At 32.2% G+C, this 21793-nt stretch overlaps 3 protein-coding genes across 5 annotated transcripts in view; 2 read left to right on the top strand and 1 right to left on the bottom strand.

The window, feature by feature from the left end:
- Positions 1–418: 418 nt before the first annotated feature.
- ValRS (Valyl-tRNA synthetase) lies at positions 419–14324 on the top strand. 2 transcript variants are annotated; one of them, XM_085194179.1, is made up of 19 exons: positions 419–670; positions 2396–2563; positions 2911–3044; positions 3295–3453; positions 4485–4746; positions 5466–5596; positions 6186–6283; positions 6953–7077; positions 7565–7710; positions 8349–8541; positions 9324–9413; positions 10388–10576; positions 10847–10953; positions 11119–11346; positions 11832–11973; positions 12470–12640; positions 13169–13360; positions 13585–13863; positions 14003–14324. In XM_085194179.1, exons 1-19 carry the CDS (start codon positions 506–508, stop codon positions 14216–14218), a joined length of 3195 nt encoding a protein of 1064 aa, XP_085050305.1. In that variant the 5' UTR covers positions 419–505; the 3' UTR covers positions 14219–14324. The 2 variants fall into 2 exon arrangements, with proteins under 2 accessions (XP_085050305.1, XP_085050306.1); XM_085194180.1 differs by lacking the exon at positions 9324–9413 and having other exon boundaries at positions 420–670.
- Positions 14325–16873: 2549 nt separating this feature from the next.
- The window catches only part of LOC146534151 (AN1-type zinc finger protein 1-like), a 33777-nt gene continuing 28857 nt past the window's right edge, over positions 16874–21793 (top strand). Inside the window, exons 1-3 of one of the 2 annotated variants that reach the window (XM_085194929.1) lie at positions 16877–17331; positions 18090–18192; positions 18280–18846. In XM_085194929.1, the coding sequence (XP_085051055.1) occupies positions 17048–17331; positions 18090–18192; positions 18280–18804 (912 nt within the window). In that variant the 5' untranslated portion in view covers positions 16877–17047 and the 3' untranslated portion in view covers positions 18805–18846. Of the gene's footprint in view, positions 17332–18089; positions 18193–18279; positions 18847–21793 lie in introns of those variants that run through there. The other variant, XM_085194930.1, reaches the window with a different exon arrangement.
- The window catches only part of LOC146534150 (lutropin-choriogonadotropic hormone receptor-like), a 36081-nt gene continuing 33369 nt past the window's right edge, over positions 19082–21793 (bottom strand). The window contains exons 11-13 of the mRNA XM_085194926.1: positions 21371–21465; positions 21097–21261; positions 19082–20324 (exon numbers count right to left, since the gene is read on the bottom strand). Coding sequence (XP_085051052.1) covers positions 19238–20324; positions 21097–21261; positions 21371–21465 — 1347 coding nt within the window. The 3' untranslated portion in view covers positions 19082–19237. The remainder of the gene's footprint in view (positions 20325–21096; positions 21262–21370; positions 21466–21793) is intronic.

Genomic DNA, 21793 nt, shown 5'->3' with positions numbered 1-21793 from the left:
GAGTTTTATACTTTTTATTTTTCGCTGAGCTACAGGAAAATAATATTAGTAGATACTATTTTACATGAATATAAAGTACCGTATATATTATGAGAGATTTGTAAAAATACATACCATTTTTTTATGTAAGTAAGAATTGAAAAAAAATGCTTTAAAAAAATGTTATAAAACCTACTGTATATGTAGTATATTCAATATGTTAAGGACCGTCCGGGAAATAAAAAATAAAAGTTTTATTATAATTTGTTTTTAAAGTTTTTTATTTAATTTACAGTATGGCACCCAAATATTACGTTAGAATATAATATATACAATATTATACATTTGATATATTTTTTTATGTTTAGTTAAAAGAATGTTATAAAAGTTTTCTAACGACTACCTGAAATATCAATGTCACTGTAACGTGAGTCAATCTAATGTCATTTGAATTCCTATTCCACATCCTAAAGGTTGTGAATGTGATCATTGTGTGAATATTTAAAATATATTCGCCAACTAAAACATGACTGATACTGAAAATCAAAATGGGCCCCCTGTCGACCAGCCGCAAGAGAAAACTGCGAAGCAATTGGAGAAGGAAGCAAAAAAAGCAGCGAAACTAGAGAAACTCAAAGCAAAATTGGATAAAAAGAGCTCCGCGCCAGCTGTGCAAAAAGATAAGCCAGAGGTTATTTATTATTTTTTTATTAACTCCCAAATATCAAGGTTATCAATAATCTACACCGTATATCATTTATATTATGGTTCCAACAATTGCAACAAGTAGAATTATTAAACTATATATTGAATAATGAAGCCTATTCTCTTGAGTGAAAGGATCCTTACGTGTATAATTTTAAATATTGCATCACTTCCTGAACACTATTAAAAAAGTTTATTTAATAAAATATAATAGAATGTCACATTTCAATTCCAAAATATATTTTAATCAAATATATATAGTACATTTATATTGATATAAATACAAACAAATAAAATTTAAGATATGTAATCTTAAATTTTTATAGTATCATAGCATTATATACATACTAGCGACCCTATTGCGGCTTCGCCCGCTTTTACTACTGGATTATTCATATAATGTATGTTTGCAAAGCTCTTAAGATAATGTGAATATTAATTAAACCCTAATGCAACCCGCATTTTCATAGTTTCAATAAGGATTTTCCAATTGTTTTACACAGCAAGGATTTTTTAGTAGGTACCGTAATTTTATATCTGTGATACTAATCTTTTCAAGTACTTATTAAAATATATTTAAATTACTATTTTTAGATAGTTAAATGACATTAAATAATACATTCAACTCGAATTATCCAATACGTGCAAACGCATCTAAATCTTCGTTGCTATAAAGGCAGGCGGGTTTTTTTTTTCGAGCTTGTGGTTAATGCTGAAGAGGGTATTCTGTCCCTGATGAAAAGCAAGCACTACGTGGCTGCCTGTGACGAAAATTAAATAGAATGCATCGGCCGGGAATTGAACCCGGGCTGCCCGCGTGGCAGGCGAGCATTCTACCACTGAACCACCGATGCGTGTCAGGCAGGCGGGCGCGGCGGACTCGCTTGTATAAGCATAACGTCGCGAGGCGCGTTTCGCAGCAAGGATTTTTTGATATTGTAACAACTTCTAAAGTACTTATTAAAATGAAAAACAGAAAAGACAGTTTTGATCTACATTAAATGGCCAACGTAACTAATATACTTATTTATATGCTGAGAGGAAGGGATAAGTGAAACTTGACTCGATACAGCTGATGTGTGAATGGCGTGATGTGTCAATAATAAAATGCGTTTTTCTCTAAAACTATTCGCAATTTCGAAATAGTTTAAAAAGCAAATTTTATCTTCGTTTAACGTAGAAATTTAATAAAGTATTTTAAAGGATAAGGATTAATACCATTATGGAGAAATATCCCTCACAATAAAAAATATATTGAAATTACTATTTTTAGACAGAAATATGATCACTACACGTTATTCTTAAAAGATACGAATATGCCATCGCGGACTTTTTTGTAGATCTTATTAAGAGGAACAATACTCTAGTACATTTTTTTCATGTAGTATTTACCATTGAAGCAGCGCATGCGCCAAAGTGTCTCAGCGGGTAGGACTTTATACACATTTATCGTATTTATGTTAATTTACATAAGAATGTACAAATAATAAACTATATATAAACCTTCCCTGAGAAATACTCGACCTAATGGTGAAAACCACATCCAAATCCGTTGGGTGGTTTAGAAGAAGAAGAGTTAGAAAGTTCAGACAGACACAAAAAGCGACTTTGTTTTATAAGATATAGGATATTAAATATAATAAATATATTATACTTCACTTAATAAGTAATTGAATAAAAAATGACTTGTTGATATATTAATCTTTTTTAGAAAAAAGTAAAAGAAGTGAAAGAAACCACCTTGTACAAGCATAACACATTACCTGGAGAAAAGAAAGATATATCAGACCCTATCCCTGATTCCTATAGTCCACTTTTTGTTGAAGCTGCATGGTATGCTTGGTGGGAAAAGCAAGGGTTCTTTAAGCCAGAATATGGAGTAAGTATTTTTTTAAATTTAAATAAATATTTTTTTTATGAAATAAAAATTAAAATATATTTAATTAAGTATGTATATAACAATAGGACTGTTGGAAACTGAAGTGGATGAATACTTTTTAATATAAATTTTTATTTTATCTGTGAAAGTATCAATTAGAATGGTAAAATTGTAAAGCTGGTGCTTAAAATTATGAATTTGAAGTGAAAAACTTTATGATGAATATATTAAAGAATTACTAAAAGCGACTTTAATAAAATAAATTTAAAATATTTCTTCTCTTAGGAAAAAAAAACTTTTTTTAAAGAAAGAATTATCTAATATTAATATACAATAAATATTTTCAGAGAAAATCTGTATTAGAACCAAATCCTAAAGGAAAATTTGTGATGGTTATACCTCCACCAAATGTAACTGGTACTCTACATTTGGGGCATGCTCTAACAAATGCAGTGGAAGATGCTATTACAAGATGGCATAGGTAAGTTAGTTTCTTATTATATCTCCAGAATCTTCATTATATAGTATGGTTTAAGTGACATAATTTTTTCTGTTTCAATTAACCATATAGTACTGTAAGTATTAAGTATATAAGTATTAATATATATAGTACTATTATTGTTTTTATAATTATTCATATGTGACTAAAACTAATTAAAATAATAAAAATGAAATACTCTATTCTCTAGTATTCCTCAGTGAACTCTTACTTAAAATAATAAATATTACAGAATGTGCGGCAAAACTACAATATGGAACCCTGGCTGTGATCATGCTGGTATTGCTACTCAAGTAGTAGTAGAAAAGAAATTGTGGAGAGAAGAGAAGAAAACTCGACATGAGTTGGGCCGAGAGGAGTTTATTAAGAGAGTGTGGGAGTGGAAGAATGAGTAAGTTTCAAACTTATAACCGTTGCGTGTAGAGAATTTAGATGATTACAGTTTTTTTATTTTCCACAATAGTATGAATATATTCCAACCCAAGAGTAACACTTTAAATAAAATAAGGAATAAGTATTCGAAAACTTTAAATAAATGAGTAAATAATGGAACTTCTTATAAGTAATTTTCAATATAAAAATGTTGGTAAAAATTTTAGTTTTTCTCTCTTCTTAAGTAATTTTGCATTTGATATTATTTAGACATTGATTGGTTGATAATGTTAAATATCAAACAAAAAAACATTAAGTATGTCAATAAAAAAAGTAGCACAAAAAAAATTATTAATTAAGGCAGAAATGTGAAAGTAAATTGAAAGCTTATACTTTTTACATAGGTTAGTCATACTTAGAATTTATAGTAACAACATAAGCAAACTGCCACTGTCTGCCATAAAATGAATGAATGAAGTTATGCAGCCAGTTGTGGCATAAGGGCACAAGCATGTGGTTTTGAACACTACAGTAAACAGAAAAAGTTATTTTTTATTAAATATATAATATTGACTTTTTGTAGTTCCATATCTTTTAATAAAAATAAAATGATTTATATGTCTTAAATTATGAACATTTACGTTAGCTACAGTGATGCTGAATTTAAGCGGGATTTTGGTATCTGATAACTAATAATAATAAGGCCTCTTTATTCAGACATATTAAGTTTTACACTATTGGATATTATAAATTAAATGCTAGTTGAATTTCATTGTATATTTGTCCTGTGAAAAAGGCCTCTTCCATTTCATTCTATTGGATGCCATCTGATAACTACATTGTGGTTTATTTAACCAGAGCTTGAAATAAAAAAATATACATAAACATTCTTTAACATAAATCCACATTCGTACATCCATCCATACATTTATTGTAAATGTACACATTTATAAAAGAAATTAGGAAACATAAAAATTAAAATTTTCATACATTTTTAAAAAAGTATATATTTATAATAATAATTAAAAATGTATCTGTATTTTTCGATAGAAAAGGAGGACGAATCTACGAACAACTACGCTCACTAGGCTCATCCCTCGACTGGTCGCGGGTTCGATTCACAATGGACCCTAGCATGTGTAAGGCTGTTAACGAGGCCTTCATAAGATTACATGATGCGGGAGATATTTATAGAGCTAACAGATTGGTGAATTGGTCCTGTGCTCTTAAAAGTGCTATTTCTGATATAGAAGTGGATAAGGTAGATCTGGCTGGCAGGACCATGTTGGCTATACCTGGTTATGAAAATAAGGTAGGTGGTGGTATTCTATTTATTTTTATATTATGTCTATTAATTATAATTTTTTTATAAAACATTTTCATTTTCCTTGTTCTGGTAACTGAGGCCCAGCGTGGCATAGAGTTGCGCCACTCGACACGAGACTTCGGCGATTAGTAATATCTCTTAATGAGAATGAAGTTTCTTAACACTAGGTTTCGAGGTTTCCTGTGCTCTGCTATACGTGTTACAGCGAAATCACATTTAGTTCAGTCATATACTGTCATTTAATAAATGGCATGATGGCATTTTTTAAATCAAATTAAATCCAGTCAAATTTAAGTAATCCCCACATACATCACCATTTATGTAACCTTAAAGAAATGCAATTAAGCCAATGTTACATCAAATGAACAACATTATTAAATACACTAAAAACAAGATAATTAATACTACCAACCACCAAGAACCAAGAAAAGAAGACCAAGAAAAAGTAATTCTAATATTCTGTTCAGTTTTCTGTCTGCTGATTGAAGGATTATTTTTAATTTTGAACATGATTCGTTCTTTACTCGAAAATAAATTATATTTAAATTGTTATCATTTCCACCATTCGATAAGATAAAACGCGTATGTTTCGAATTCGTGTAGAAATTGGAGATCACAGTTTTTGACACTAGTTTCTCTCAGTCGATCTTGATAATAGGATATGCAAAATACTGCTATAAATTTTTATTTTTCATATAATTCAGGTGGAATTCGGAGTGTTAGTTCATTTTGCATATAAAGTGGAGGATTCTGAAGAAGAGATTGTAGTGGCCACCACCAGAGTGGAGACCATGCTGGGTGACGTTGCCGTGGCGGTGCATCCCAATGATCCTCGGTGAATGTTGAACTTTGTTATGAATATTGATTGTTATTGAATATGTTTGGGATGATTGTTTTACAATTTAGAGATGTGCGGAAACATAACGTTCCTATGTCTCTGTAGTGAGCGGGGGGAGGGGGAGGGGGGGGGGGCTTCATGCCCCTGGCGCTACTCCTAAAGGGGTGCCGAATGAACCACAATATTATTTAAATATAATCGAAAATAAAAATAATCGAATACATAATATGCATTTTCGAATACATTCGAATTCGAATACATTATATGGGTTTGTCTGGGAGGCGCTGAAAAAGTATTTTGGCACGGGCGCGAGTTAAGTTCGCTACTTTACTGTATAGAGGAAAGACACGTCGCCCTTTGTCTACCATAGGTAGGAAATAATTGTCCCCCTCCAAAAGAACTTAGAGTTTAGACACTCCCTTCTTTACTTTCTGCTCGAATTTTAAACCTTGCATTTTAAACGACAGAGCTGACCGCTGCACTTTGTTTTAAATAAAGTGGGGAAATCTTAACAATTAATTGCCCCAAGGAATTGAATTATGCATTGAATTTATGAAAGGTATCACTTGTTTTATTTTCTTTTCAGATACAAGCATCTCATTGGTAGAAACATCTTACATCCGTTCGTAAAGAGAAAGCTTCCTGTGATAGCAGATGAATATGTGGATATGAACTTTGGAACAGGTGAGTTTGTCCTCTACAAGGATTAACATACACTTTATTTAGGAACCGATTGAAATAAAAATAATACTGAAAGTTAAGGAAAGTTTGCCAAAATACAATAGAAAAGACTAGTGAAAAAGATTTTTTATTAAGAAGGAATCATTTGTTCTATTATATTATTTTATGCCCCTAATAACATTTTTTGTCATATGTCTTCCACATACAGACACTGATCAGTTATGATTTTGTTATAAATCAAATAGATATAAATTATTGATTGTTTTGGTAAACTAAAAAATGTTAATTGACATAATTTTGATGTTGATAATGAATTGTTGATATTTATTAAAATTAAATATGAATACTAAACATATTTTATCTCCATTTACTCTGACTTCACCTACTTTATTTATTGTTTAAATGCTAATTGTTATGCTAATAATTTGATGAATAAAATAATCAGAAATATTCTTCTTCTGATTGTAAACGAAACTCTTGAGGGTGCGATTTTCACAAAGCGGGATTAATTCTCTTCTTGCTCTTGTGCGCGAACAACACTTCTCTCGTAAAACAGACAATGCGTGTGGAACAAAGTGTCTTAACACTAGATTTCCTGCGCCTATCCTGCTAGATGCGGGATACAGCGTCAAGCTATAAAAAATAATTTAAATTTTAAAAAATTGTTCGAAGGCGCTGTGAAAATAACTCCTGCCCACGACCCTAACGATTATGAGATAGGAAAACGACATAACCTACCGTTCATCACAATATTCGATGATGAAGGCAAGATGTTGGATAATTGCGGTGCTTTTGCTGTAAGTATTATGTTGTTTTGTTTTAAATATAGTATTTTTAATATAGTTTTCTATTATCTGTGATGTTTTTTCTTAAGTAATAGTTTGAAAGATGCATTTATAAATGATTATAAATGTATTTAAACTTATAAAAATATAACACGAACTCCACACTTTGAGTGGCAGTGGGCTCGTTACCGGAGCGAGGAAATGAAAATATTAAATATTTTATTCCTCCAGTGGTAATCGAACCTACAACCTGTCGCATTTTCAGATTGCTGTTGTGCCCCTGTTCCACGACTGGCTTCTAAAAACTATTTTATATAGTTATATCCTACGAAAGATTAATAATTGCAAAGCTTATATTTATGGATAAAATAAATAGAAATATAGATACACATTTTATCGAAATCGATAGTTCGATAAGTTAGAAGTTCTTTAATATACCCTTCATGAAAGCAATAAGGATATATATGGTTTTTTTAAATGGTCCTTTTCTTTTTGTTAGGGAAAGAAGCGTTTTGACGTTCGTCGCGAAATCATCAAGACTCTAGAAAACGTAAAGTTATATAAAGAGACTAAAGACCATGCCATGGTGGTCCCACTTTGCAGCAGATCCAAAGATGTAGTAGAACCTATGTTGAAACCACAATGGTAAGAAATTATTGTATAATTTTTTATATTAAAGAAGTGCAGTGACAAAGCGTGACTTATAGTAGTATGTTTTAAGTAGCGGACTTAAAACACAATGCCTTGAAAATGTGGAGAAGAGTGTCTTAACACGAGACTCTCTGCCCGCCCTTCTATATGCGGGAGACATGGAGCTATTTTTTAGTGCAGTGACATCCTATGGTTCTAAGGTTATCAGTACGTTGTAGGAGTAATTCCAACTATTTTTAATTATTTTCCCGTTCGAGTAAAAGGGCTCTCTTGAATCAATTAAATAAAAAACAAAATACTTTTACGTTCGTTTCTTATTTAATTATTTAGTTTCATGCTGTATCCAACACATAGTAGGGTAGACAAAGAAAACCTGGAAACCTAGAATTAAGATTCTGTTTCCATTAAGACACATCTTTTCCTCATATGCAATAAAAACCTGTATTTCTATTATTTAAAGCATTAAGATTCCGTCGTGGCGGAACACAAATCCTAAAAAAAAAGAAAAATTGAGGAAAAATTTGTATATTTTGTGAACTTAATAAAACAACTTCTATGCCAAGATCACCAAATTGACAAAAAGAGAACCATATACCCCAAAATTATTATTACCTATTTCTTTTAATTAAAAGGTACATCCGCTGCGACAACATGGCGGCTGAAGCGATAAAGGCAGTCAAAAGCGGAGAATTAAAGATAATACCGGATGTCCACGAGAAAATATGGTACCACTGGATGGAGGGCATCAGAGACTGGTGTATATCGAGACAACTGTGGTGGGGACATAGGATACCTGCTTATAGAGTTGTAGTACCTGAAAGCGAGGTAAGCAATCTATCAATCAATCGATTTATCAATCAATCTATCAATCACTCTAAAGGTAAAATAAAAGTAAAATAGAAATAAATTGTACACCAATTAATGCATTACAAGAATGTTCTTAATAATTTGTATGATAGCACAATAAGCTATCTTATTGGTATTGCTAAGTGAGCAATCCCTTCCAGACAACCTTGGGGTAGAGGGATAAAGGTGTACTGAGTATGTCAACTATTAATAGTATTTAAATATGTTTTATGCTTCATACTGTATGGGAACCTAATGTTAAGATACCCCCCTTCTCGTTAAGACACTTAAATTTCCCAATTTCCATTGAATTTATAGGCATTGCGTGTTGAGTTACGGAATTGAACGCCGCGCTTTGCCTTGTTATTAAATATTTCATTTCCTTGAGTGGAAATCGAATCTATACACTGTCGCGTTTATGATGATGATGAATCTTAACCAGAGTACCTACTCTGGTTCCCACTGCCTACCCTGCAACGTGCGGGATACAATTTAAAGCTATACCTATATAAACGCCAATGACACATTCTAAGTGCGGGAGGTAACACCGACGCAAGTACAGTGAGTTACATTAAAACGAGTCACGTGTTACCAGTTACCAGTAGTTGTGTTCCGTTCCTTCTGTTACCAGTAGTTCCTCAGATTAGCGTGTTTAACCATACAAGCTTTTCACCTTTATCATATTTAATTTAGTATAGATATATCAATTTATTATAGTATAACATATTTATGTATGTGTATATACGATTTTACGCTGCAAGGCAGTAACGGTGGTGGTAAAGCCGCGTCGTCGTCGAACCCGCACCGGACGCAAGAAGGCCTCGCGCAAGATTCGAACCCAAAGGCCCACTGTATGTTATATTGCATGCCTCTGTACATATAGGGAGAAATTCTGCTTTTAATGTATATATAGAACATACTCCAATTACACGTGTCGATTGTGATTATTTTTTTTTTACATAAATAGAAAATTTATTCGTGATTAATCACTATTTTTAATCTTAATGTTATAATAAAATCTTAAATTATCTTGCTTTTTAAATATATACATATTTATTTTTACGTATCTCATATCTGTTAATTAATTATGTTCTATCTCTTGATTGAATAGTTATAACAAAACTAAACTACACTGTTTGTTAACTTTGACCTACTGTATGTTGTGTTGTTGCATGCCACTAAACATATAGGGAGTTTTTATAGTCACTTTGCTTAATGAGATTTTCGGAAAATTTGTTATTTTGGAATTTTTAATTTGTTGTTTACTGTACTTTGCACGTAACACGTAAGAAACTGTTGATAAGTCAATTAGTTTGCTATTTTTATTCAACCTTGCGTTATTAGTATTTAAAAATTATATGCGGTAAAACAAATCTATTTATTATGGATTTATATTGTATTTACCTATTTAATGTCTCTCTGAAATGCAATTCCGCGATTCACAAATTCTTACATAAATTATCAATAATGGTTATTTGATGCAGACATTTTTATTATTTTTTTTCTTTTGTATTTAGTATTTAGTAGAATTGTGTTATTTTTTATTCTTACAAATAAAATATGCTTAATATTATCTTTATGTTTTAAATCTCATTTAGTCTTGTTTACTTATATGGGCTATTTAAAGAAAATTCATATTCATCTACAAATAACTAAGCACGATTGACGTGTTACGCCCTGAAGTTAGCTAAAGGTGGCTGCGCAGATTTAAATCTCGATTTTTTTCTTATTTTTGTTTATATTCATTCCAATTTCTGACTAACTTCAGAGCGGTCACGACTCGTCGACCATACAAACATGACCAGTTTTCCTTATTTTTTCCCAGAATCAAGAAGAACAATGGGTGTCAGCCCATACAGAAGAGGAAGCATTAGCAAAAGCGGCATCCAAATTAGGTCTTTCACCAGAGGAAATTAAATTACAAAGGGACGAAGATGTGTTAGACACTTGGTTCTCGTCGGGATTGTTTCCATTCTCGGTTTTCGGATGGCCAGATAATACTGATGATTTGCAGGTATTTTTGTTGTTTTTTAAAGTTTCTTGCAGGATTTAGGGGAACCTAGTGTTAAGTGATTCCATTTTTTAAGCAACGGGTGAAGACGGGTGTCTTGGAGATGTTGCATGTTGAATAATGTAACTCAACAACGCGTTCGTGCAGGGAAATCGATTTTCTAAACCATATACGATATAATGTAATTATGTCTAAATTTGTATTATAACATTAACATTCCAATCAAACAAATAAATATAAATAAGAATATTTTATATCCTTATTTTTTTCCAGGCATTCTATCCGGGTACCTTATTGGAGACCGGTCACGACATTTTGTTCTTCTGGGTGGCCAGGATGGTCTTCTTCGGACAGCGTCTGCTTGGGAAATTACCTTTCAAGTTAGTTACTGACTATTTTATGTTTAAAGATTTTTGATTGTCAGATACAATTTAAAAATTTAAACGTACATTTTTTTAAATTATACTTTGTATTATTTTATACTATTTTAGGTTGTCATCAAATTTTTCTTCTATATTTATTCATAATTGTTCGTTAATTTACAGTGAAATCTACCTTCATCCAATGGTCAGAGACGCACACGGTCGAAAAATGTCTAAATCTTTGGGCAATGTCATCGATCCTGTAGATGTAGTACGAGGTATTACCCTAGAAGAGCTTCACGCCCAACTTGTCGATTCGAACCTGGACCCTCGTGAAGTAGATAAGGCTAAGCAAGGACAGAAACAAGATTATCCTAATGGTATACCTGAGTGTGGGACGGATGCCTTGAGGTGAGCGTTTTGTATAGAAAAGTGAAAGTGTATTTAAAGAAGAAAAGATAAATATGGAAGATAAAAAAAAATTGTAGGGTTAGTTGAATAAAAATTGATTAAAGATTATATTATTTTCTGAACAACTTTTTTGTTTGGTCTTATATATATATATATATATATAATAGTAACTGTATTCGGATATTATAATCTTCTTCTTTATATATCTATATTCATATTTTAAATGTTGGAGGGTTCCATCTCTACTCGTAGAAATTGATTATGCATGTTGATTTCTCCACTTTAGTAAAACAAATTGCAGCGTTCAGTTTCGTAAGTTAGGCGGTGCTAGAAAGAAGATAACAGTATCTTAACACTAAATTTGCTCTGCTGAGCCTGCTGTAAGCGGGATACAACAGGAAACTGCAATCGTAATAAATAAATCAAGACTTATCAAATTAAAATGATTTATGATTTTTTTTTCTCTAATATTATTGGTTTTATAGGTTCGCCCTCTGCGCCATGACGCAAGGCCGGGATTTGAATTTAGATATACAAAGAGTGCAAGGCTACCGTTTCTTCTGTAACAAACTGTGGAACGCTACTAAATTCGCTTTAATGTACTTCCCTAAAGGCACTGTATACAAGGTAATATAGATTTATATTTAATATAGTGTATATTCACTCTGTTTTATTTTATTTTATATTTTTTGATGATTTAGTAACGGTGCCGTCGCTGCCCAGTGGGACGGCTTCGGGATGTGTGTACAATGGTTGTTGGTTTGACTCGCACTTAAATTTCACATAAATGAAAATCCACTCTCATATCCAGTCAATATAAGAATGGATTTTCATTTATCCACTCTTATATTGAGTTTTATGACACAACACTTAGTGTCCTGATTATGAGTATAAAACGGAATATGGAATGTCTTAAAACTAACTTCTCTATCTTCACAGCTATATATAATTAGTTTTTTTTTATTTCCTCGCTTTCATAGGACGAAGGGCGGTGCTGAGTTGCATCACTCAACATATAGTGTCTTAATTCCGCAATGGAAGCAGTGAAAGTATTTTTACTTAACACTAAATTCAGTGTGAAACATTGGCATATATGTATATATATTTTTTAATTCCTTACTAGGTACACCCTCCCTCTCTACCCTCCGGCCTCTCCTCAATAGACCGCTGGATGCTCTCAAAACTGTCTCTCGCTGTACAAAAAGTGAACATTGGCTTCCAACAATACGATTTCCCGTCAGCCACCACTCATTGTTATAATCTGTGGTTGTACGACCTTTGTGATGTTTATTTGGTGAGTTAATTATTATTTAATATATGGTATGAATCGAAAGATATATATTGCTTTTAGAAAAAATATATATTTTGTATGTAAGCGTTAAAGATATTGTGTTTTGATACCCAGCACTATTTATCTATATTTATATTTTATCGTTCCCACATTAGACGCACGCACAACCGTAACCGCTGATGGTAGAAACGTGATAAATGGACAGATGTTTATTTTCATAATGTGAACACCCACTAAGAGAGGATTTTGGCAATGTTTAAGCCTGAATGGAGGTTTAAAGTTTGTGTTGAAAAATCTTTAAATCGGCACTGATTTTTATAAACTTTGCAATTCAGACTCTTCGAAATATTTCATTGAACACATGTTTCATGGTTTTTTAAGATTCACCCTCTAAACTTAAAATAATTTCATAATTATATTTAATAAATATTCGTATAGTTCAAGCGGGCGAAGCCGCCTGTGTCCGCTAGTCGTAAATAAAAAGGCACAGAAGTGACAGTATCAACACTAACAAAAAAATCTTCATTCCAGGAATACCTAAAACCAATCTTTGCCCAGGGCACAGAAGAACAAAAAGCATCAGCAAGATCAACACTATACACTACATTAGAATTTGGACTTAAACTATTAAGTCCCTTCATGCCATTCCTCACTGAGGAGTTGTATCAACGACTACCGAAGGAAGAGTCGTGTGTGTCTATATGTGTTGCTGATTACCCTACTGTAAGTTTTTTTTAGGTTATTCCGTACTCCTTTTTTTATTTCACTTTTGGTGAACCAGTCTTTATCTTTCTGCAAAACCTTAGGCTCTGCACTTAACATATTATATTAAATGGTTAAAAAGTGAGAAAAAATACCAATTATTCCTTATATTACTTCAGGAGAAAACTTTCCGTTCTAAAGTTAAAACAAACCATAATTTCAACAAAATCGACAATTAATTCTAGGAATCAATTACCCCCTGGCGCTCAGAACAGTTAGAAGCCAATGTGGAAACCACTCTCAAGATCATCCATCTCATACGTTCCACTCGATCTGAGTACAACTTGACCAACAAACAGAAGACCACCGTCCACTTGGTGCTAGCGGATGATGTACAGGAGATAAGGGAGCTGTTCCTCAAGCTCCAGATATTGGGGAACAGTGAGCTGAGTGAGGAGGAGCCGCCTATTGGTTGTGCTATATTGACAGTGTCTGATAAGATTGTGGTGCATTTGGTTTTGAAGGTAATTTAGATTACATTTCTTCTAAAACATTTAATTATATATATAGATGAACAATTTCTACTAATATCAGTTTTATAAAATTGTAACCAAAAAGTAAATAGAAAAACTGACTTTATTAATTGCTTCAAATGTTTTACAGGGCCTTATCGACCCGCAAAAGGAAATAACAAAACTCGAAAAGAAAAAAGAAAATCTATCGCAAACAATAACTAAATTACAACAAGCAATTTCAGCAGAAGATTATTTAATTAAAGTACCAGTTGAAGTCCAAAAACTTAACTCAGAGAAAATGTCACAATCTCATGGAGAAATAGAGAGGTTACAGGCAGCTATAGAAACATTGAAACTAATGTAATTAATAGATGATCTATAGTAACATTATATTATATAGGTTATTAATAATTTTGTATTGTTTTGGTGTGATGTTATGAATAAAGAATATACAAATTTAGAAAAAGAAATGCACATCTAGCTTTCTTTTTTCTTTGATGTATTAGCGATTATTAAACAAGTCAGAGGATATATACCACAAAAGTAAGTGAGCAAATAAAGAATATTATAAGGCTAATTTGTCAGTATTGAAAGATGACAATATGCTATGAGAACATAAATAATCTATATATATAAAAGGACTTGTCCTCACTGACTGAGGTAAGACGCACGCACAGCCGTAACCGCTGTGTGTAGAAACGTAAAATTTGGACAGATATTTGCTTTTGTAATCTGGACATCCACTAAGAAGGGATTTTGAAACATTTTAACCCTAAAGGGGTGAAATAGGGGTTGAAAGTTTGTATGGAAAAATAATTAAATCAGCACCGATTTTTATAAAATTTTAAATTTAGATTTTTAAAAGTATTTAATTAAATACGTGTTTCATCGTTTTCAAGAATTCTCCTCCTAAGGGTGCAAATAAGGGGTTGAAAGTATGTATGGAAAAAAAATTAAATCGGCACCGATTCTTATAAAATTTGAAATTCAGACTCTTAAAAGTACTTAATTGAACATATGTTTCATGGTTTTCTAGAATTCACCCCTTAAGGGTGCAAATAAGGGGTTGAAAGTTTGTAGGGAAAAATCTTTAAAGCGCCACCGATTATTATTAAATTTTTAATTTAGACTCTTAAAAATATTTAATTGAACATGTTTTTCATGGTTTTCTAGAATTCACCCCCTAAGGGTGCAAATAAGGGGTTGAAAGTTTGTATGGAAAAATCTTTAAATCGCCACCGATTTTTATAAAATTTGAAATTTAGACTCTTAAAAAAATTTTAGAACACGTGTTTCAAAGTTTATTAGAATTCACCCCTAAGCAATAAGCAAGCGAAGCTGCGCGCGTCCGCTAGTATTATATAAGTAATGAATTCATTATTTAAATAATGAATTACTAATTCACTTTGAATGTATTCTTTAAATGAATTTGTGCGTTTCATCATCTATCACCATTATATGTAAAGTGTAATAGAAAAAACATTTGAAATTTGGGCACTTCTTTACTTCTTTACTTCTTTTTCTTCTTTTCACAATATGAGTTGACATTGCATAAAAAACTATAATAATTATTATCATGTTTTTAGTTGAATATGTTTTCTTTCATCTTAATGTAGATTTTTATAAAAGAGAATGACATTTTCCATTTTACTCTAGTATATTGAGATAAAAAGTTAAATAATTAAACTTTACAATTACAATTGAACTTTAAATAGAAAAAAATAGATATTATAGGTTTTTAGATAAGAGTATTTACAAGTGCACCAAAAGTGTTGTCCATTTTACTGTATATAAAGTTGCATTTTATTGTACATTTTGGTTCCTCATATTTTTACATAATATAAGTATTCATGTAAGTCAATTTATTTACATTATAACATGCAATTGGCTAACATTTATTAAGTCTGTCTTTTCAAATTTTAATTTTATTTAAGATGTCAATTTAGTAGCCCATTGTTCTCTTTTTTAACCTTTAAATATTATTATAAATTACTTAAATTAAAGATATTTTAAAAACAAAAGACAACTTTGTTCAAAAACAATAATCCATGTTACCTGATTTCATGGTTACCTCTTATTATTTATTTATCCTTTTGCAATACATCTTTACGCTTGAATACGAAGTTTTATTTTACCTTTCTTTTTTATTTGATTTAGTATTTAAATAATAGATTTTATTCTCTGTAATATGCAGCATCGTCTCTTTTAGTGTGTATTTTGTATATGGATGTAATTGTATACTCGTATGCGGATTTGAGCTCAGATGTGTGGCTGGGTGATCACATGTGTAAATGTGTAAGTAGTATTTGGGAAACCCACCCCTTTCAACATTACAAGGCGAGCCTCATAAGTATCGGCCCACTCGTTATGTTACAGATCATTCTTCTGAGCATATAGTTTTTGTGGATAGAGGTAATATGGGGCGGGCTGAGCCCATTCCAGAATGGTATTGTGTCTAAAAATCTTATACACCAGTACCTCCCAAAAAATATCTCTAGCTACAACCATGTGTATTTGTGTTTTCTATTGCATTTCGCAGAGACTAGAGACGGGGGCCGCTTATTTGGCTTTACTCCATAGTCCTTAGGCCATTGTCTACGGTGATTGAGTATAATAATTCCCTTCAATAGTCTTGTTACAGATTCTGCACGAAAATATCTTATATCTTTTTTTCTTTTGGTTTAAGAAATCTCAGATGAAATTCTTATACTATTAAACAAAAATCAAAAGCCGAATTTCACTCAAAATCAAGAAACTAGTACTAAAACTATTTTATATTGTAAACAAAAAGTGAGAAATGGCTGACTTTATACAATGTTTATTTTACGATACATAAGTACCGGCAAAAAAATTATAAAAATGTATTTTAGATCATTTATAATCTAAAATATGTCTTACAAATAATTACACCGTACTTAGTTCACTGCAATCATTGTATTATTTACTTTTATTAAGTACTTTAACTTGATCGCATTCATACTAACTTTAATTTGCAATATTGATCTCGGCTGTCAATCTGTTATTGATTTTGTCATACGCCTTTGTATAAACGTCAAATGAACCTTGACTTGAATATTTGCCGGATAATGGTGTCGGTACAAAATTGATAATAATTCGTAATTAATTATTATAATGTATATAGTAATATAAGATACATATTATAATAATATTGAGTTAATTTATCATATTAATTATGGAGTTTCCTACATTGGGCGAGCATTGTCAGAAAGTAGATTGCAATCAAGTGGATTTTCTGCCTCTTCAATGTAAATGTGGGAAGATATTTTGCCGAATTCATTTTAATGAGCACTGCACTTCCGGAGACTGCGAGCTGGCGCCGAAACCTAAAGAGGTCAACTTACAAAATGATGATCAAATATACAGATGTTCCTTCAAGGGGTGCAGAAAAGGAAACCTACATGAAATGCTCTGTATTAAATGCAATAAACATTTCTGTATCGAACACAGATTTCATGAGTAAGTTATTTTTATAACATTGTTTATTTTATTTGATATATCTATTTTTTTATCCTTATTAAAATATTAAGGATAGAGAAACATTCTTTTACCTTTTTTAGTCTTACTCTGTATTCTGCACATAGCAGGGTAGGCAGAGGGAACCTAGTGGTAAGACACTTAGTCCCCATTGAGACACTTCCATTACCTACTTTCTCCCAAAGTCTAGAAGCTTTGCATGTTGAATGTTGGAACTCAATGACAGGCCTGAGGAAATAAAACTATTAAATATTTCATTTCTTCAAATGACAATCAAACTGTGCTATAATTGGCCTTAAATTTCTTTACTTAACAATAAAATTTCTGCTCCATTCAGATTTTTTGTTTTCTGCCAAGTAAGAAATGTATTGGATGTGTTAGTGTTATGTTTAGTAGCAGTGTAGTGTAGTGGCTGAGCATAGATTATATATTTTTCTATATTTTATACGGTATTATGTAAAGAGTTATCTGAAGTGAGTATATCCATAAATGCATTGCGAAGTTATAAATGGCACTGCCTTGGGCGTGGCCTTTATTATTATGCTTAGTTCTATAGAGCTATTTATTCCTTCAGTATATTTTTATATAAATTTAATGCAAACAAATCTAAACAATAGTTTACCTTCACACTGTATCTCATATATAGTAGGACAAGCAGAGGCCTAGTGTTTTGACACTCTGTTCCCTACTTCTTCAGAACTCAACACCGCATTCTAACTAATATTTTATTTATTTCACAGATCATGTCCAGAGATTGATGACGAAACAATGGCTGCAAAGATAGAGCAGTTTGAAGCAACGAGGCGGCAATTTCAAGAAGCAAATAAATTTTTTCAAGAAAAGGTAAGTGTTTTTATATATATTGTTTTTTTCATTTTTAGTTTTTTTTAAATTTATATATCCATTTTTTATTTTATTTTTTTTCTGCAGATTACAGAAAATATAAGAAATGCATTGCAATCATCAGCTAAAGTGAAAACTGCATCAAAAATTCACTTAATGAGAATTAAGCAGAAAGCATTAGGACCTAAGTCTATTCCAGTCACCGAAAGAGTATATTTTGCTGTTAAAAAACCTTTTACCACAGATCCAAAATCAGTTAAAATTATTAAAAATATAGATAATATAAAGCCTTTAGGATCAGTAAATTTAGAACCAGATTTAAAAGGCACTGTGCCACTATTTATATCAACAAAATGGAGTTTGGGCAGAGCTATAGATAGTATTTGCGATACATGTAATATTAAAAATGATAACAATAAAATAGGCGATACTAAATTAAGAATTTTCCGACAGTTAGATGGTTATTGCATAAGTCCTATAAAAATGGATGTAAAAATTTGTGAATTGATAAAAAATCAAGTTTTATTAGAAGGAGATAAGTTAGTTTTAGAATATATTGATAGTAACGTTTTTACTGATATAGATGATACAGCTCAAATATTTTTAATTTAGTCTGTTATTGTTTTAAATATATATTTTTTTATCTTTCATGTATTTTTTTTCTTTTCTTTTCTTCTGTTCAATGTAAAGGTAAATATTGCAAAAACATGAAAATACAAATTAATATTTTCACTGTAGTTCATAAAACAACTAGTTTCTTATTTTCATGTTTTACATTATTTGAATATTTGTTTTCTTTAACATGCTTCCAATAGACTATAAGCTATGTATGCTTTTTATATCTAAATACATATAAACAAAAATATCAGTGAGAAATAAAACAACAATATCTACTTAAATAACAAATCAACTTTATTATGAGGTAAATGAAAATACAGTAACAATAAATAATCCTACAATTATAATTAACATTATAATAATATCAGGTGACTTAGAGTTTATATTATGATATATTTACAATCACAAAACACATTTACTCACGTGTTTACAATATATCAGCGTCGCCATTTTCCTTTATTCGTGACGTGGATCGGTTATATTCAACGAGAGGCAGTAGAGGGGGCGCGGAGGGATTTGTATGCCCGGTGGGGGGAGGGGTGGCCGCCATCTTGTATCTCTCTATCAACCAATTGCATTTGCCCGTTCTGCTTATTAACGTAATGAGATCTCGGCGGTATTGTTTTGTTAATATTGCATACAAAAATGGATTGGCGCAAGCGTTTAATGGGTAAAAGAATACGAGGAGGACTTTGCCGTGACTGACGTCGACTAGAGGTATTCCGGCCAGGGCGGTAACTCCGAAAAAAGCGACGGGCGCCCAGCAAAGTAGATCGGTGCCTATGAGAAGCGCCATTTTGTTAGCTATCCTCCTTTCGGCCGCCGCTGCTGCCCCCCTACCTCCGTATTTCTCCCCTCCCCCGCCCAACGACCTATATATCTGGACATAACACACAACTATAGTGACCCAGGCGACGGCATTTGTCAAAAATAAGCCTCCTTGGTATATAGCGTCACCCACATTTTCACTTTCTACCGGCAAGCAAATTGAGGTAGAGGAATAGTCCGATACTCCAGTCAGCGGTAAGCTGGCCATCATGAGGGAAAACGCCCATCCACCCGCCATTATCTTAGCGGCCGCGCTCATAGAAATTCGCCTCTCCAAATAAATAGCGTAAGTAATCGCGAACCATCTTTCCAACGTGACAATTGTAAGCGTAAAAACAGAGAGCTGACCGGAGAAAACGGAGAAAAACCCAGCTATTTTGCACCCCACACCGTATTGCCAGTCGTAGGCGTAATTGAAGAATTCTCCATAAGATCGGAGATCGACTGAGGCGACCATAGCGAGATAGAGTCCAGTGCACAAATCGGAGAAGGCGAGATGGCACATGAGGAAGCGAGGGACGGAGAGTTCGCTGCGGTTGGTGAGTAGGACGAGCAGGACGGCGCCGTTGCCGACGACTGCGGCGGCCACCACAAGCCACACGCAGGCGCGCAGCCACGACCACCCCATCACGTCCTCGCACGGGTTGAGCGCGTCGGGCCGCGGCGTGCACGACACGTGTCGGCGACTAAGGGAAACAGTATTAATTACATACATACATATAAAACTAGTTTTTTATGTCTATAGATAAGTATTATGATGTGGAATAAATGTTATAAATTCTCTGTTTTAAATCTTTACATCCGAGGGAATAACGCCACCTTACCATACTAGTAGCCTCCTACTAAGGTGTTCGTAATGGATTTCAAAATTATCGTGATTGAATAATTTTATTTTCTCTCTGACTACCCCGCTAGGGATACAGCGGGAATCTAGTTATTTTTTAAATTGAGATAATTGTGTTTTAGTTTTAGTTTGTTTTGTTTTCATCTCTTTATTGTATTTTTTTTATCTACACATTTACCTTATCTAATTGTGCATAATTAATGTTTTGGAGATATGGCATATTAGGCCGACCACAAGGCCATCAAAATACAGATTTCTTTGTTTAGCTAAGCTAGTTTTTCTTTGTTTAAGCATTTTACTTTCGCAGTTTAAACATATCTATGTAAATATTTAAAAATTAGGGCGATTTAAGGATCGTGGAAGGTGGGAATAAAGGTAATGTTTATATTTAAATATTTGCGGTTATCACTAAGGCTGGTGTTAAGTTCCGCCACCACGTAAAAAATATCTTACATATTAACGCCATAGTGGTTATGCGGGAATGAGCTTGGCCAAACGCGATTATTGTGTTAAAATTCTTTGAATTTATATACCTAATTAGTTTTTCAATATGCAATATCTCTATAACTTTATTGACTTATCCAATATAAAGGTATTTAAACAATATGAATTACCTGAGACTAAAATTACCACAATCGGCGTAAACAGTAACGCCTAAACTTTTATTAACGGGCTCTCGGAAGTCCTCATCGTAGTCTTCAAAGCTACCGGAATCAGAGAAATACTCCTCGCTCGTCCACGCTGCGTATTCATCACTAGTGGTTGTATCTTCATAGACGCTAGAATTAAATTAATATATTTTTTAAATACAATGTAAAAAATATTGCAATTTAAATCTCAAATAGTTTTTAATTTTGTCATACATTTTATGGAAAAACGTTTAATTACTTGGGTGTAGTAGTCGTCATGCCATCATCAATAGAATCTGTAGATCTGCGCTTTCGTGTTTGTCTTTTATTAATTTCCGCATTTCTACCACATCTCTGTAAATAAAAACATGAAAATAATTATTCAATAAATATTTATTGATACCAACAGTAGTGATGTTGGAACGTTGAATTGTATGGAATTTGTGGATATTCCCACACGTGGTAACGTTAGTTATGAGTGGAGAAATCGGTTTTAAATATATATAATTTTATATAATGTTTTTGAGACAATCGTAACGTGTAATAGCTGTGTTTATAAAAGATTAAATAATTTCTATGTTAATATTTTTTAATGTTTGTGTTAATAAAAGAAAAGCGTAAAAAGTTTAAAAATTATAGATTTCAGGAGGATAACTTTGTTTAGAAATAGATTAATTAACAC

Source organism: Heliconius melpomene, chromosome 12 (assembly GCF_056956725.1).
Source record: "Heliconius melpomene rosina isolate 202511_hmr_F chromosome 12, ASM5695672v1, whole genome shotgun sequence".
NCBI lineage: Eukaryota > Metazoa > Arthropoda > Insecta > Lepidoptera > Nymphalidae > Heliconius > Heliconius melpomene.
The sequence above is the reverse complement of the archived record's forward strand: the minus strand, read 5'-3'. Positions and strand labels throughout refer to the sequence as shown.